The sequence below is a fragment of the Perognathus longimembris genome, chromosome 12, assembly GCF_023159225.1.
Source record: "Perognathus longimembris pacificus isolate PPM17 chromosome 12, ASM2315922v1, whole genome shotgun sequence".
NCBI classification, from domain to species: domain Eukaryota; kingdom Metazoa; phylum Chordata; class Mammalia; order Rodentia; family Heteromyidae; genus Perognathus; species Perognathus longimembris.
In genome coordinates this window covers 22471527-22488331 of record NC_063172.1, presented here as the reverse complement: position 1 = coordinate 22488331, position 16805 = coordinate 22471527, and the positions used below count along the sequence as shown (strand labels likewise).

Genomic DNA, 16805 nt, shown 5'->3' with positions numbered 1-16805 from the left:
GTGTGATATCTATTTAATACTGTAATTAAATAACACCAAGTCATAATAGTTTTTCAAAATCATTTTTACAGCATTAGAATGAAGCTCACCCCTTCAAAGCCAGCTCTTAGTAATGATTACTTTTATGTAGAAGTAGTATAAGAGAAGCCTATGAAAGTATAGTAAACCCTTAAGTTATTAGTCTGAAGGTGGTTGGAATGGCCAGCTTTATAAGTAATACCTTTGTGCGATATAACCTTTGTTTTAAAAACAAAGCATTCATTAATATGGTAGTCCAGAAAGAATAAAGACAACATTAAAATATTTAAGGACTTGGAATTGTAGTATTCTTATAAAAAAAAGAAAAAACAACAACTTACTTGAAGTATCCAGACCTCCAGCAAGATATTTATGAGCTACATGTGCCCCCCCCCAAGCATTTAAAACATAGTAAGGTCCATATTTAGAAATCACTGACACATTCTCTCAATGTTATTGACATAACATTTTAAATATATTTTGTTACATAAAATTTATCATTGGAATAATTGTCCTTATTTTTACTTCTGAAATACAATTACTAATAGTAGACATTTTTTAAATTATATATGTAGTAGCTAATGTTTATTAATTTGACACTGTGGGACTAGACAACCCTAATAAATACTTTGGTTTATTTATTTCTGGCAGCATGTCTCTCCCTTATTTATGTATTTAAAATTATGTCAGCAACACCAAACTAGATTATCCAGAGCAAATGACATTTACATATTTATTTGTTGCCTCACCAGAAATACCAGCTTTTATTCCCTAAAGACTCTCTTTTATATCTATGACTTAAAGATCATCTATAAAGTGAATTGATATTAAATAAAAATATGTATTCTAAGGCCACGATTTGATAGGCATCACTTATCTCCTAGCAGTGTATACAATCTTAGTGTGAATAAAGTATCAATTTAATTTTTACTGTATTGGAGAAAGTTATATTGTTTATATGGATACTGCTCAGAGCCCAAGGATGAAATTCTGTGCATGAATTTCCCCCTGCTGTTCGCCCTCCCTCTGTGATGCAGGCATCCCTGCTGCAGTGTCAGCTGCAGATTTGCAGTTTGCTCTCCAGAGCCTGGAAGAAGTGGGGAGAGTCTCTGTTACCCGAGAGGGAACCTGTGCTGGGTACTCGTGGAACATCAAGTGGAGAAGCATGTGTGGAAAGCAGAATCTCCTACAGGTTCCCTAAGTTTTCGTTTGGCTTTCACTTTCTTCTGTATACTTGCTTATTGACACTGCCTCATCCGAAAAAAATTTGAAGCTATATATACACACATATATACACACATGTATATATGTACATATACACATGTATATATATGTAAAATATATATACATGCATATGTATATATATTTTTAAATGAAAACTTTGGGCTCCTATCTTAACAGATTAAATTGACCCCAAAAAGGATCAGGAAAAATACAGGCTGAGTCAAGTCTCATAAAGCTAAATTATGCCCAGGGACTTGATTTGGTTTCATTTTTACCATTGGGAAAAAAATTACAGTTCTTGGAATGGATGAAATAGCAGGATAGTCAGGAGTGAAAAATGATGAAGAGGAGAGAGTTGTCTCTCAGGTGGAAAAAGATATGATTTTTCAATTATACAAAATAAAATTCAAAGTGGTCATACTAAAAAATGCGAGAGCAATTTATGTATATAAAATTCAATGAAGTTATTTTCCATAAATTCCTTTAATTCTAAAAATTCAAGGGCTGGGAACATGGCCTAGTGGCAAGAGTGCTTGACTTATGTATATGAAACCCTTGGTTCGATTCCTCAGCACCACATATATAGAAAACGGCCAGAAGTGGCGCTGTGGCTCAAGTGGCAGAGTGCTAGCCTTGAGCAAAGAGAAGTTAGGGACAGTGCTCAGGCCCTGAGTCCATGGCCCAGGACTGGCAAAAACAAGAACAAGAAAAATTCAAGTTCATTTTAACCATTTTATTCATGTTATAATGCAATGCAGGATACTACAATGATCTTATTATTTTTAATTGCTTATTTTCATTTTGAAAGGCTTTTTAAAAAAGTGATTAAATTATATATATGTATATTTTCTGGCTTTTATTTTCATTTACCCATACTTAAATTTTAAAAGCAAAACTTGTGTTGTTATATTTACCATAGCTGTTCTAGTAAAATAATTTTCTGTGAACATAGATTAATGATTCTAACATTACTGGAGTAAGAGCAAATATGACAGTTTCAACGATAAAGGAAGGTGGCTTATTTAGACAACACATACTTGGAGACCTACTTCGTGTACCCAGCCAAGAACCACAGGTATGTTAAAGGTCAGATAAAACAGATGAGTTGACTATTCTAATTTCATGTGAATATTTATGTTGACAGTTGATTGACTCTATTCCACTTCTACTAGAATGTAAGTTGGTAATTCCAGGGATATAACTTATGTTTTTAAATCTTTGTAATTCTGTATTTCTAACATTTTCACCTGTGTCAGAAATATAGTAAGCATATTTGAGAAGCATGGACGGATGATGGATGGATGGAATGGATGGAAGGAATGGAGGGTTAATCATATCTACATGGGTGAGTTACATGTCAAAGGAGGAAAATGATGAATTAATGTATTAAGTAACATTTGCAGATAAGTGGGAAACAAATTTATTTTTCTAAATCCTGTGCATTATTTTACTGAACTGTTCTGCCTCTACCCTCTTTTATTAGCTCTAATTCTTTACTTGCAGGTTGAAGTCTATGTCAATGGAATTCCAGCTAAATGTTCAGGTGACTGTGGGTTCATATGGGATTCTATGGCCACTCCCATAGTTTTGGCTACAAGGCCTTCACAAGGTAACTTCTCAACTTTTAACCTGGAATATGAATAGAGGATACATAGTAAAATGTAAGCTCTGATAATTTAAAAACATCTATCTATCTATCTATCTATCTATCTATCTGTGTATGTTTATACACATATGTGTGTATATATATGTATATGTTAATGTCACTAAATCAAACAGACTGTTCCATATAGTGAAATAAGTATAAAATTAAGCCATGGGAAGGGCAGACATTATTTACTTTGAATAAAACTATTGCCTATGAATCTAAAGTACTGAAGTATAGTGTTTGTAGTAGAAGAGCCATTTATCTTTCTATTCTCTGTTTCAAAAGGAATAATTAGCCTCTGAAATTTCACTATGAACTTGAGTTATTTTTGTTCTACTTGTCTAGTGGGAGTCTTAATTATAATCTTTCATCATGTATAAACACTTTCAGGGGAATTATTATTAAGAGGCTAGAAATAAGAGAGCTGTGGCTTAATAAAGGAATAATCAATCTGAGAATGAGAAAAAATTTACCAAGAACTCATTCTAGTCTAGTAGCAGCATCAAACGCTATTGCTTTTAAAAGTATGATTGTGATTTTTTTAATGAGCTCTTGAAAATTGGAATAAATACCAGGAAGAAATACTGTAATTTTTTAGTCAGGTAATATGATGATATATTTAGACTTGATGGCTAATAGGATGCTAATTTTTTTTTTTATCAATCTCCTGACCATCCCCCAAAGCACTGAAACTTAAAATTAGTCTCCATTCTGGTTAAAAGAATATATATTTTCAGAACAATTATACTAACTTTGGGATACTTCATACTACATGAGGTCAGAAATGTCAAGACAAGAAGTTTCATGAATATTCTATTCTAGTCTTTTGGTATCTTTATTTTTGCATTTATTCTTGAATTTTATAATGTTTTTCCATTTTGACAGTCATGTGCTAAAATTATTTCTTACAGAAAATAATTAACAATATGATTTCATCATTATGATCAAAATTGTTGAAGCACTACAATATGTAAAAAAATGCTATAAAATATTTTCCCTTCAGTAACATTTAACACTTACTAATATGTTGTCATGTATTACCTCCAATAATCATTCTAAGAAAGAAAATGTTAGAGGAACAATTAGTCATTTAATATTTGTATATTGTATACAAATATTGTAATATTTGTATAATGGTAATTTGATGAGTTTTAAAATCTTTTTTTTTTTTTTTGGCCAGTCCTGGGCCTTGGACTCAGGGCATGAGCACTGTCCCTGGCTTCTTCCCGCTCAAGGCTAGCACTCTGCCACTTGAGCCACAGCGCCACTTCTGGCCGTTTTCTGTATATGTGGTGCTGGGGAATTGAACCCAGGGCCTCATGTATACGAGGCAAGCACTCTTGCCACTAGGCCATATCCCCAGCCCCAAGTTTTAAAATCTTATGAATAAGTTATTACAATATAAATATCATTTTGTACTTGAATTTTATCATTTTTTTGTTTTGAGATTCTTTATATAATTGTATATACATTTTATTATCATTTCAATCACTTTATAACAGTTCATTTTCTCTCTATTAAAGACATTTGCGTTACCTATATTTCTTAGTTTTAAAAATAAAATTACATTGAGGTTCCTCCTATTTTATACATGCTACAACTTATTAAAATATATGCTCAAGCTGGGCACCAGTGGTTTATGCCTGTAATCCTAGCTCTTCAGAAGATTGAGATCTGTGGTGAATCTGCCTGGGCATAAAAGTCTTCAAGACTCTATCTCCAAAATAATCAACCCAAAACAAAGCTGGAGGTATGGGTACAAGTGGTGGAGCACCAACCAAGTAAGCAAGGTGAACAAGTATGGGCTCGGAGTTCAAATCCCAGTGCTAGCAAAAATAAAGCAACAAATATAAGGTTAATGTACTCACTCATGAAATTGCAATATAGTAATTAAGTATTTGTATTAAGTTTAGTAGAGCAAATTATACTCCAAAAGGTACTACCAAAAGTTATGAGATCATCATAGTCCCCAAGTCCTTTTCAATAATTTTGACTGATCTCTGGAAAATGAGAGAAGTTACCATTGCTTTAAATTGTCTATTCCCTGATTAGCAATACACCTGAGGGTCTTTGTATATGGTTCATTCACATTCAAATTACTTTTTCTTCAAATTGTTTAATGTGCTTTCTCTCTCATCGCCTCCCCACCCCCACCTCACTTTCCCCAGTCTTGGGGCTTGAACTCAGGGCCTGGGTACTTTCCCTGAGCTCAAGGCTAGCACTCTATCACTTGGCCACTTCCTAGGTTTTCTGAGTAGTTTATTGGAAATAAGAGTCTCACAGACTTTCCTTCCTGTGGTTAGCTTCAACCACAATCCTCAAATCTCAGCCTTTTGAGTAACTAGAAATACAGATGTGAGCCACTCTGGTGCTCAACTTAATCTCTCTTTCATTGGGAAATCTTTTATTGGGAAGTCTTTTAAAAAGTGACTTGTATTTTCTTTTTACACATAATGTTTACCAATCATTTGCACATGTATGTCTTGTGTTTTGGCTTAGTTTCTTGTTGATGAACACTTAAATAAGTCTTGTTCTTATGCTTAACCATAGTCTTTTATGTGATATATAACTGCTACATTTTACTGGATATAGTGCTACATGCTTATATTCCCAGAATTTCAGAGTCTGAGCAGGAGAATCATGAGTTCTAGGTTAATATGAAACATAAGAAGACCCTGTCTTAAAAGACAATTAAGCAAACAAACAAAACAGAAATCTATGTCAGTCTTAAGCCATTAAGATACCTGTCTTTATTTATTTATAAAATACCTACTCTTAGCTTTTTCTTCTTAGGTATTTAAATTCATGTGGACTTTTTAATAAGGAGTGATGTTATGTGTGTTAAGTAACCATATACATCATTTGTCAATTGGACTTGGACACTTTTAAGAATGAATTGAAAAATATTAACTTTAAGATGCTGGGCTAACAGCAGTAAACCTAGATTATCACAGGCACTATAGATGGTATATCGTTCTAGTCACAAGACTCTCCTTTTCAAGTGAGAAATAGCCACATTACTTATAGTGTGATTTATCCTTTCCTCATGAATTTGTGATCATTATTCTATCACATACTAAATTATACAGAAATATCTGTGTAACTTTGTTATAAGAATAATACCTTTCTTTATCTTGTTCCATTTTTTCAATTAGGTAATTCTTTTTACTAATATCCATCAACACATAGATTGAAACTATGAAGCAAAATAGGGTAATTCAACAGAAAAATGCCATGTCTTTTTTCACCCTGGCTTACCCATAATCTAATTGTTTATATCTTTTATTGCTAGGTGTACATTTCTCTGAAAAATATCTGATTTGGGAGCATTCTAATTTTGTCATTTTAATATGGCTATTTAAATGTACCACTTTCAGGATCCTATGAAGAAAGCACCATTTTGACTATCGTAGGCTCTGGATTTTCTCCTAGCTCAGCTGTATCAGTGTCTCTGGGACCCACGGTTTGTTCTATTCTTTCTGTGAAGGGTAAGTCCTTTTTTTTTTTTTTTTTTTTTTTTTTTTTTGGCCACTCCTGGGCCTTGGACTCAGGGCCTAAGCACTGTCCCTGGCTTCTTCCCGCTCAAGGCTAGCACTCTGCCACTTGAGCCACAGCGCCGCTTCTGGCCATTTTCTGTATATGTGGTGCTGGGGAATCGAACCTAGGGCCTCGGGTATACCGAGGCAGGCACTCTTGCCACTAGGCTATATCCCCAGCCCAAGGGTAAGTCCTTTTAAAGTCTAATTGTTTTTCTCCAAGAGAAATGGGAAAGAACAGTATTATTTCAATTCTGTAATACTACTTCTCAAAGAGCAGTATCACAAGTATAATTATCCTGTAGTCTACCTTGTGCAGTCATGAAATTGCGAACCTAGTCTTGATAATGCTTTATTTTTTTAATTTTTTATGACCACAAACTATTTATTTTACTGCTATACAATGTCTCAGTATCCACCACAGTTGAATTCTGTGATATCTGTCTATGTGTCTCTGTTTCTTCTGTCTCTCTATTTCTCTATGACTGTCTGTCTGTCTCCAAAGTGGTTCCACAAGATATTAGCTACACTGCTGTTTATCTGAGACACAAAGGTCTTTTTTCTTAATTGAAACACATTAGAATTGTGTAACAAAACACATTGTGCAAGACACTTCAATTGTTTTAAATTTCCTCAGTCTTCTTTGTATTCTTGAAGTTTAATAGTCAATACTGTGCTTCTATTGTCAGTCTTACAGACTACTCTAAAGAAAATAAAGGAAATGTTTGGATTTTGTCATCCAATGCCTTTGCTGATAGTATGTATTATTTTACTCAATCTTGAACATATGTTGGATACAAAATTAGATTTACATAAGTCCTAATTACAAGTTAAGATTTATCTTATCTATTAGGATTTTGAATGTAAGTGGTCTTACTTGACCAGAGTAGCATCAGATGATTGTTTATTTTGTCTTTATTATTGGTTTTCCTGTTTCCTAGGAGTGTCTGAGTCATAGCAGCAGGTAGTTTGCAGACTTTCCTAGCCTTTGAGATTTTCCCTTCCCCATGAGCAATTTTCTTTCTTGGGACCTAAAAGTGAAGGCCAATGTTAATAATTACAAACAAATTTTTAGTGACTTTTTTGTCTCAAAAAAAAACATTTTTCTCTATCATTTTTTCTTTTTTTATCACAAGACAATGAAATCACGTGCCAAATTCAGAGTGGAAGTGCTGGACGTGTTCGAGTGGCTGTGTTCATAGCTGAGGCTGGACTGGCAGAGCACGCAGAGGAGAAAGGACTCTACTTCACCTATCAGAGTCAGATCACACACATCTGGCCGGATTCAGGAAGCCTGGCAGGTAACAGATAATAGTTCTCAGCAGAGAAAATTGCTTACATCTCTATGTTTCCGTTTCTAGTATCCCTGTTTCTAGTATAGGGGAAAGGGAGACAACACAGAGCTCCATTATACAGAACAAAAGGATTTGCCTTTTAGAAGAACAGAGCTTAAATGGTTGACCAATTCTTCTGTTTCTTCTGAAGCACAAGTCAGGGTGACTGCTTATATTTATGTCTTTGGTTATTGAATTAATATCATCAATTATTACATGTTTCCATAACAAGCTCATTAATTATGTCAAAATAAGATTTATTGGTTATTATTCTGCTTACCAGCTGCTCCATTTGTAACCATAGTCTCAATGGAGCAACTTGACCCAGAAAAAGTTCTGGGAACAAATCAGGCAAAGGAAAGCCTAATGAAGAAAAGAGGATGGAGAGAACACAACACATTTTCTCATCTTGCTTCATTTCCTTTGTGCTCTGTTTGTTCTCCTTCCCTTAGTTTAAGCTATTCTTAGTTCTGTATTTTTTTTTATTTCGATCCTTTTGGGTTTCTAAAAGATTCTTTATTTTTAGCTTATTTGAGTTTGCCTTGTTTTCCTTTTTCTTGGAGGTTCTAAATTTAGGATATGGAAAAAGTATCCATACTCAATTCATACCCATGGATTGGTTGAGTGAATAGAAACACCATAATTCCTTCTTAGGATGAAGAAGCCACTGCAGGAAATAGCAATTACTGCTAATAATGCCCCAAAGAAAGCTTGAGTGGCAAATCTAGACTATTTCTCTGAACCACTTAGGTGTACTTTTTGGTGGTTCAAAGCTACAAAGCTCTGATTCAGGCATGTGGTTTGATTGTACACATCAAAAATCAACTTCCTGATATTTTCTAGCAATCTATCTCTTCAATGACAGGTCAGTTCTCAAAGGATGAGATAGATATTACTAAATTTTCTCTATTTTCTTTATTTTCCTTATAAAGGTGGCACTCTACTGACTATATCTGGATTTGGCTTTAGTGAAAACTCAAAAGTGTTAGTAGGAAATGAAACCTGCAAAGTGATTGAAGGGGATACGAATAGAATAACCTGCAGAACACCAAAAGTAAGGCCTCTAATTTTGGTACTTTTCCCCTAAGTCTTAAATCTTATGAATTGAAGTGCATCATCTAGACAGACGGTTAAGTGGCAAATGTTCTAGAAATTCATTGATTCTATTATGACCTTTCAGAATTACTTTTTCAACATTTTTCTAAGATCCAAAGATGAAGTATTATCCCTATCTTCTAGATACTTATAATCCTGAAAGAAGACAACTATGTATTAAGCAATGCATTCCACTTGAAATAATAGGAATCAATACAAAGTAAAGACAAAATACAAGGCAGAGGGAGTATTGGAAGCAGTTCCCTACAAAACTGATGGCCTGTTAGCACTTAAGGATGATATTAACAAAACAACAATGATAAAGAGAAAACTAAGTAGCATTAAATGATTTTTAAAAATCAGAAAAGCAAATCTAAAGCTTTTTATTTTGAAAAAGGAGTTTGGTTTTTAAATATTTGATGTTACAGTTTGACCAAAAAAAAAAAAGCCACATGTGAAGTTCTCCATGACATAGTATATCATATCATAGGACCAAACATTTTAATGTGCATATGTGTGTATACATACATATATATATATAATTTTATCTTATTGTAAAGGTGATGTAGAGAGGGGTTACAGTTACATAAGTAAAGTAATGAATATATTTCTTTTTGAACAGTGTTACCCCTCCCTCTTTTTCTCCTGCTTTCTCTCCCCTCCGACTCTTCTCCCCCCACAACTTGTAAAGTTCATTTCCAACATAGTGTCTAGTGAGAATGTGTGTGTATGTGTATACATACACATACTTTAAACAAAACTCTGATTTGCTTATTATGCACAAAAGGCTAGTGCATTTAGTCACTAATGTAAAAATCCCAAAATGTATCAGAATAATTGGCTGTGTTAAATAGTTGTGACCTAGAGGAAAAATTAAATTTTAGTGATTATTGGTGGACTGAGTGATGAGAATCTAGTGAATATAACTAATTCAAACATGGTTGATACTGTGACATCCAGTTAAACACCAAATGTGCATTGAAGAAATACTAAATAATGGAGGAAATGTTTTTCCTAATCAACAAATTGCAGACCCTGTATCAACGAAAGCACTAATAATTTTCTTAGTAGTCTGAATGTTTAGTCTTATGTAATGACACTAGGTCAGCAAATGATAAGACTTGTGAATGGAGGAGCATAAAAATAGTTACATTTGAGTCTATTTCAAACCAAGAAGCTTTCAGTATCTTAATCCTTATTAACTATAGAGTCACTGTCTTGAGCATCTGAGCTACTTTGTGGAGTCCTTGATATCTGATAACACAGAGACATTTAAATTGAATATAAAACTGGCAGAAGCCCTAACATCTTTATTTTGAGATTCCATATATACAATCAATATTTGATACCACAACTTCCTAAATACTTGAAAATTAATTTTAACTGAAAATGGAAACAAATCATCTTCAAAAACTTATTTATAATAATTCTATTTCTTTTCAGCTAGTGAATTTCTGTCTAAATATATAATGTTTTCTAATTGCTTTATTTTTCCACTTCTTTCAGAGAACTGAGGGTACAGTTGATATTTCAGTTGTTACCAATGGAATTCAAGCTATGGTAAAGGATGTTTTTAGTTACAGTTGCTTAAAGACTCCAGTTATAACTGATTTTAGTCCAAAAGTACGGACAATTTTAGGTAAGAAACTCTTCAGTAAGACCAGTCACTTAGTATGGTTATTTAAACCACTTCCAGAAAGTGTCCCCACATACTATTTCTCTTACAGTTTTGTTTCAGGTCTAACTTAGTTTTCATTTTAAAAAACAGATTCAGATATTTATAATTTTACTTTGAATGTGTGAAACATAGAGAAAAACATGATTGAGCTGCTGGTGAGTCATTTCTGAAATCCTAGCTATTCGGGAGGATGAGATCTGAGGATCACATTTAAAATCAGTCCTGCCAGGAAGATCACTGAGACTTATCTCTAGTTAACCACAAAAACAACAACAAAACCTGATGTCCAGCTGTGGCTCAAGTGGTAGACTGCTAGATTACTAGCTTTGAGCAAAGAAGCTCAAGGGCAGCAACTAGGCCCTGAACTCAAGCCCTGAAGTGAGCGGGTGCATACACACACACACACACACACACACACACACACACACACACACACACTTTATCATCATTTTTCCTGTTAAACAAAAATTAATTTTTATCTCTACTTGACAACCAGCAATTCTGTCATAGTTTTTCATTAGGCTTTTGAAAGTTTTTGGATTTTCTAAAAGTCAGTGGAATTAGTTGTTTGACTTTTTTTTTTTTTTTTTTTTTTTTTTTTTTGCCAGTCCTGGGCTTGGATTCAGAGCACTCTGCCATTTGAGCCACAGCGCCACTTCTGGCCATTTTTTATATGTGTGGTGCTGGGGAATAGAACCCCAGGGCTTCATGTATATGAGGCAAGCATTCTTGCCACTAGGCCATATTCCCAGCCCTAGTGGATTGACTTAATATGCTAATTTCACATTGGATATTAAATTTAACTTCTGTACTTTTTTTTCTTTAAAAACAACAGGAGATGTTAATTTAACAATTAAGGGTTATAACTTTGGAAATGAACTTGCACAAAACTTGGTGGTACATGTTGGAGGAAAAACCTGCCAGGTTCTTAGCTGGAACTTCACGGGTATTCAGTGCTCTTTGCCCTTGTTGCCTCCTGGAAAACATGAAGTGTATGTTGAAGTCAGAACCTGGGGTTTTGCATCAACAAGGTATGATGAACACAAATTCCAAATGATTGAGATAGAAAAAGAAATAGTCACAGACTTTTATTTATTGCTTTCTTTACTTTTTTATATCTCCATGCATAAAATGTTTGAGCAAATCTCATAGAATACAATATGAGACTTCAGTTTGAGACCAATATCATTCAGTTTCCTTTGAAAATTTTTTCATGCAACTAGATTTGTGCCCAAGTCACACCATTTTTTTAATTCAGGAAATAATTAGCAAGTAGTTTCTTGAAGGCAGACACTTGCTTAATGCTAGGTTTGAAGTAGGCAATAAGAAGGACCTGTCTCCTGCATTAATGATGCTTACAGTTTTGTTGGAGAGAAAGATTCAAACAGAGAATTACATCAATACTGCAACAATTGTAGATGGGGAAAAGATGATGAATAAGAGGTATCAGGAGCTATAAGAGCATATAATAGAGGAGGCTAACCTCCTGGAGGAACAGAAGTCTATGAAGACTAAGCTAAGAAATGGGTAGGAGCTGGCCATCTAAGAGAACATATGGGGAGTAGATGAATGAAGGGGCGAAGGAGGGGACAATGCAGTCAAGAACTCATATTATATACCATAAGGTTAAGAAAACTAAGGGGAGGGTTTGGTTGAAGGGGGATGAGAATAGTAAAGAGGGTGACACTGATCAAGATGTATTATCTTCATAAACTGCTTCATTAAATAGCACCTCCTTGGACAACTATTTAATGATAATAAATGTTTTAAAAACAGATACTTTATATGGAATAAATGAATAAATAAAAGAAAGGATGAAGAGAATCCTCCAGTTGTGTTTCTGGAGAGATTCAGTATTTTATTCCCTCAAACTATTTGTTAAAGGTTAAATGTTAGTTCATATGTGAGGATGTTACTGGCTTGGAATCCTTAGAAAAGGAGAAAACTGAAATGCAGGGATTAGAAAGAAGGTGACAGAAGCTGATAGAAACCTCACAGGAGACAAAGGAAGATGAACAACAGCAACCATACCTACCCCTGAGGCCTGCATTTCTTTCTAGGTGCACAGAGGAGCTAGAAGAGCTCTGGAAGAGCCATTGGCTTTCTGCTGACTTGAAACCATATGCAAAGTTGCCCCTGTGTAAATGTGTATTTAGCTAATAGTTACAGACATTCCAATTCAGTTACACTGAATGAATTTAATGAAGTTGACCTCTTTAGAATTTTTCTGGGTGTGTTTTTATGGCAGTACCTGGAATGTGGGCATCAGCTCTGTTGACATTGTACATGTTGATAGCTTCTTAGAAGCATTGCCAGTAACAATGAAAAATGAATTAAAACTCCTTTTCCCAAAGTAATGGGAAGGAAGATTCTGACAAGTTCCCATCAAATACAGATAAACATTAATTACACCAAACTCTTGTTTCCATAGTATGTGTGGAATTTATTACTTTTTTGCAGTTAAAACTGCCTCTATATTTCATTCTAATGAAAAAACATTTTAAAGGATTTCCTGTATTTCTTGTGACCTATTCTTACATCTTCCAAATTATTTTGAGATCTTCTCCCTCACACCCTTCTGATATCACATTTACTCAATTCTAATTTTCAGAATAATTACTATATTTCTGTTGACCAAATTAAGGTTGCCAATTACCAGCTTTTGTAGTGTACTTGCATGGGTTTCTTCCGATAGCCATAGCCTAGCAAGAGTTAAGAACTACCAATGGGTGGAAAAGAAACTCATAGAAAAATATAACTATTCTTTCTTCTTTCTCAGAGACAAGTCAAATGCTTCAATTCAGTATATTTTGGAAGTGACTCACATGTTCCCACAGAGAGGTTCTCTGTATGGTGGGACAGAAATTACTGTAGTGGGTTTTGGTTTCAGCACAATACCAACCGAGAATGTTGTCCTTTTAGGTAAGAGCTTCATTCCCTTAGGAGAGATGGTAACTTTTTTCCTTTCAGCTTGAAGAATATATATTATTGTGTTATTATACAATACCTGAAATCACTAAAACATTTTTCTAATAGCATAAAGAAAGGAAAATATTTGAAAAGGAATTTAGAAAATGGAAGCTTTCATGTTAGCTGATTATTATTGTATGTTTAATGTATATTGAGCACTTAAAAAGAGATAGAGGATCATCTTGAAAATAATCAAACATGATTACCATCAAAGACAAATGACCAAAGCAGTTACCATTGAACACAGAGATCTTTTTTTTTTTTGGGGGGGGGGGAAGGGAGCATGACTATTAGCAATCATATTCCATCTCTATAGTTTACAAAAAGTATTTGAGATAATGTTTTCTTTTTCTTTCTGTGCTCATTCTAGGTACTTTCCCTTGTAATGTTACATCATCATCAGAAAGTATGATCAGATGTACTCTCCATTCAACAGGGAATGTATTCAGAATTACGAACAATGGAGATAATTTAGGTACCAATCCCAATTCATATATTGTGAAAAAGGAAATCACTTTGTCCTAGAATTAATTTGAGTCTTTCTTACTTTACACTTCAAATTATTCAGGGGATCTGCGTCATGATTTCTTTTACAATTTGCTATCATCACCACTTTATAAGGGAGTCACATATGAAGTGATTCAGTGGTAAATTGAGTTTAGAAGGGTAGACTTTGTGAGGTTCATGCTCAGAAATTGTCATTTGGTGTTGCTATAATAGTGAACCTCCCAAATTACTGTAGGTTCATGATTTTATAAATAAACATACAAGTTGAAATTATATTTAGATGGATGTCCATATATTTGCATACCAAAGTGCTTCAGAATTTTTTCAGAAAGTTCTTATGTCTAAAGAATTATCAGAGCCTTTAAAAATATTCCATATTCCTGGGAATATAGCCTAGTGGTAAGAGTGCTTGACTTGTATACATGAAGCTCTGGGTTCAATTCCCCAGCACCACATATACAGAAAATGGCCAGAAGTGGCGCTGTGGCTCAAGTGGCAGGGTGCTAGCCTTGAGCAAAAAGAAGCCAGGGACAGTGCTCAGGCCCTGAGTCCAAGCCCCAGGACTGACAAAAACAAAACAAACAAACAAACAAAACACACATACAAAAAAAAATATTCCATGTAATTTCTGTCAACAACTGATTTATTGAGTATTTTAAATTGTCTTTTATTTATCACATTACTATTTTATCTTCTCATTATTTTTTCTCTGTTACTCTTGGCTCAGTGCCAAACTTCAAAAGTTCTTTTCCCCAGTAACTATAAAAACGGAAAGGTTTTTCAACTTTAATTATTAAATAATCTACCCCTTCCACTTTTCCAATATGGCTCTATTTTTGCATCTAGAACATGGATTCGGCTATGCCTGGTCACCATCAGTCTTAAATGTGTCTGTAGGAGACACTGTGGTGTGGCGTTGGCAATCACATCCATTTCTCAAGGGAATAGGATACAGGGTTTTCTCAGTCTCCAGTCCTGGAAGTGTAATTTATGATGGCAAAGGATTTAATAATGGAAGGCAAAAATCTCTATCAGGTATGTGTCGACTACATTGACTCTTGCATGGTTTCTTTTTTCTAGCTTTAGACTTAAAACACATTTAAACAAATAATGCATACAAATGCACAAAGTAGTTTATCTGGCATTTTATGACTTAAAATGTTATAAATGACTGTGTACTGTGTATTTGGAATAAGTTTTGATACTAAGTACATATTTTTTGATTCCATGATAAGTAATCAGCATAAAACTACACTGAACCAGAAAAATATAATGGAAATAAGAATATATGTTTTAACCATATTAATCTGGTAGCAAATGATTGCCTTCTGTTGATTAGAATCAGTTTTTAAAAATCAATATTTCTTCTACAAGAACTCAGTGAAAATGTGCCATATTTTTCAATCTTCACATCTTGAGCTTTTCCTTAAAGTTTGGTCAACTGTTTCAGATTTGTCATAGTTTTTTTTTTAAAAAAAATAAACAAAAACAGTGAATTCTAGATATTTGGATCTCATCCTCCTGGACGGTAATTTCATTACACAACATAGTTCTTTAATATCCAGCAAGTCATCTGAGGTACTTGTTGACATATTAAACACATTAAAAATAAGAAACTTGTCATCTATATTGCATTTAAATGGTCATTTTGACCCCCCCCCCATTTCAAAGATGCATTAACTACTTGTATTTGTTATGTACCATCTTATTTTATGGCAGGTTCATTTTCTTACCAATTTACTTCTCCTGGAACCCATTATTATAGCAGCGGGTTTATTGAGGAGTCACACTCTATTTCTCTCCAAGGAGTCATTAACGTTTTACCAGCTGAAACCAGGCACCTTCCCCTGCAGCTATTTGTGGGTGGCATGGAAGCCACATATGCTCAAGGTAAAATAGGTGAGGATGGAAACTATTACTCAGGTGACCTCGCAGGAGCTGTAGTCAGATTACAGGGTCTAACCACTATCTGAATCTCACTGACATAGGACTTTGAATAGATTTTGGCTGCTCTCAGTCTGGAACTGATTTTGTGAAATCAAGTTGGCAGTTATTTCTTTCTGCCAGTCTCCCATAACCCACACATGCTTCAAATGAGATCTTCTGTGAAAAGATCCTGACATTCTATATGTGCTCCAAATATATTAAGTGCTAGTTGATGTTACTGCTTTATTTTCCCTGTAGGATTCTGGCCATGGACATGTAGAAAAATAGACTTCATATTCATTCTTCTCTTACTGTAACCTTTTATTCAAGTTTTATATCTGTGTGTTTCTGGGACATTCTTGCAGAAATTGAAGTTGCTTTCACCATGATGAAGAGTAAAGATTTCTAAACATAGCTCAGGTTTTAGAATATTACCTATGACTTACGGGATTTTCTTTTGTCTAAAGGAGGATCTGAGAATTTGCACTTGGGGAGCTCTGTGGCAGGCTGCTTAGCAACAGAACCTCTGTGTGACTTGAATAATACCATGGTTGAAAATTCCAGTAGATTGCTCTTTGAGCTTTCAAGTTGTATTTCACCTTCTATAAGCAATATCACTCCTTCCTCAGGAACAGTAAATGAATTGCTAACCATTATCGGATATGGCTTCAGTAATCTCACATGTGCTAATAAGGTAGGAATGTACTCGATAAAGGGAAGAGATTTTTCACTATAACCTCATTGTTTAATTTTGATCAGTTTTATGAGATACTGATTGTATGTCATTAAATCCATACATTTAAATCATATAATTGAACAGCAGTGTATGTGTCTATGTGCATTTTTGTATACATTCATATAATTCACTT

General features: G+C 34.3%; 1 protein-coding gene across 2 annotated transcripts in view; it reads left to right on the top strand.

Moving 5' to 3' along the window:
* Window positions 1-16805, top strand: part of Pkhd1l1 (PKHD1 like 1) — a 132078-nt gene that overhangs the window by 49445 nt on the left and 65828 nt on the right. Inside the window, exons 25-37 of one of the 2 annotated variants that reach the window (XM_048359272.1) lie at window positions 1056-1210; window positions 2195-2317; window positions 2746-2851; window positions 6268-6378; window positions 7563-7727; window positions 8693-8814; window positions 10362-10494; window positions 11369-11564; window positions 13313-13455; window positions 13874-13978; window positions 14857-15045; window positions 15730-15900; window positions 16407-16630. In XM_048359272.1, the coding sequence (XP_048215229.1) occupies window positions 1056-1210; window positions 2195-2317; window positions 2746-2851; window positions 6268-6378; window positions 7563-7727; window positions 8693-8814; window positions 10362-10494; window positions 11369-11564; window positions 13313-13455; window positions 13874-13978; window positions 14857-15045; window positions 15730-15900; window positions 16407-16630 (1943 nt within the window). Of the gene's footprint in view, window positions 1-1055; window positions 1211-2194; window positions 2318-2745; window positions 2852-6267; window positions 6379-7562; window positions 7728-8692; window positions 8815-10361; window positions 10495-11368; window positions 11565-13312; window positions 13456-13873; window positions 13979-14856; window positions 15046-15729; window positions 15901-16403; window positions 16631-16805 lie in introns of both variants that reach the window. The other variant, XM_048359271.1, reaches the window with a different exon arrangement.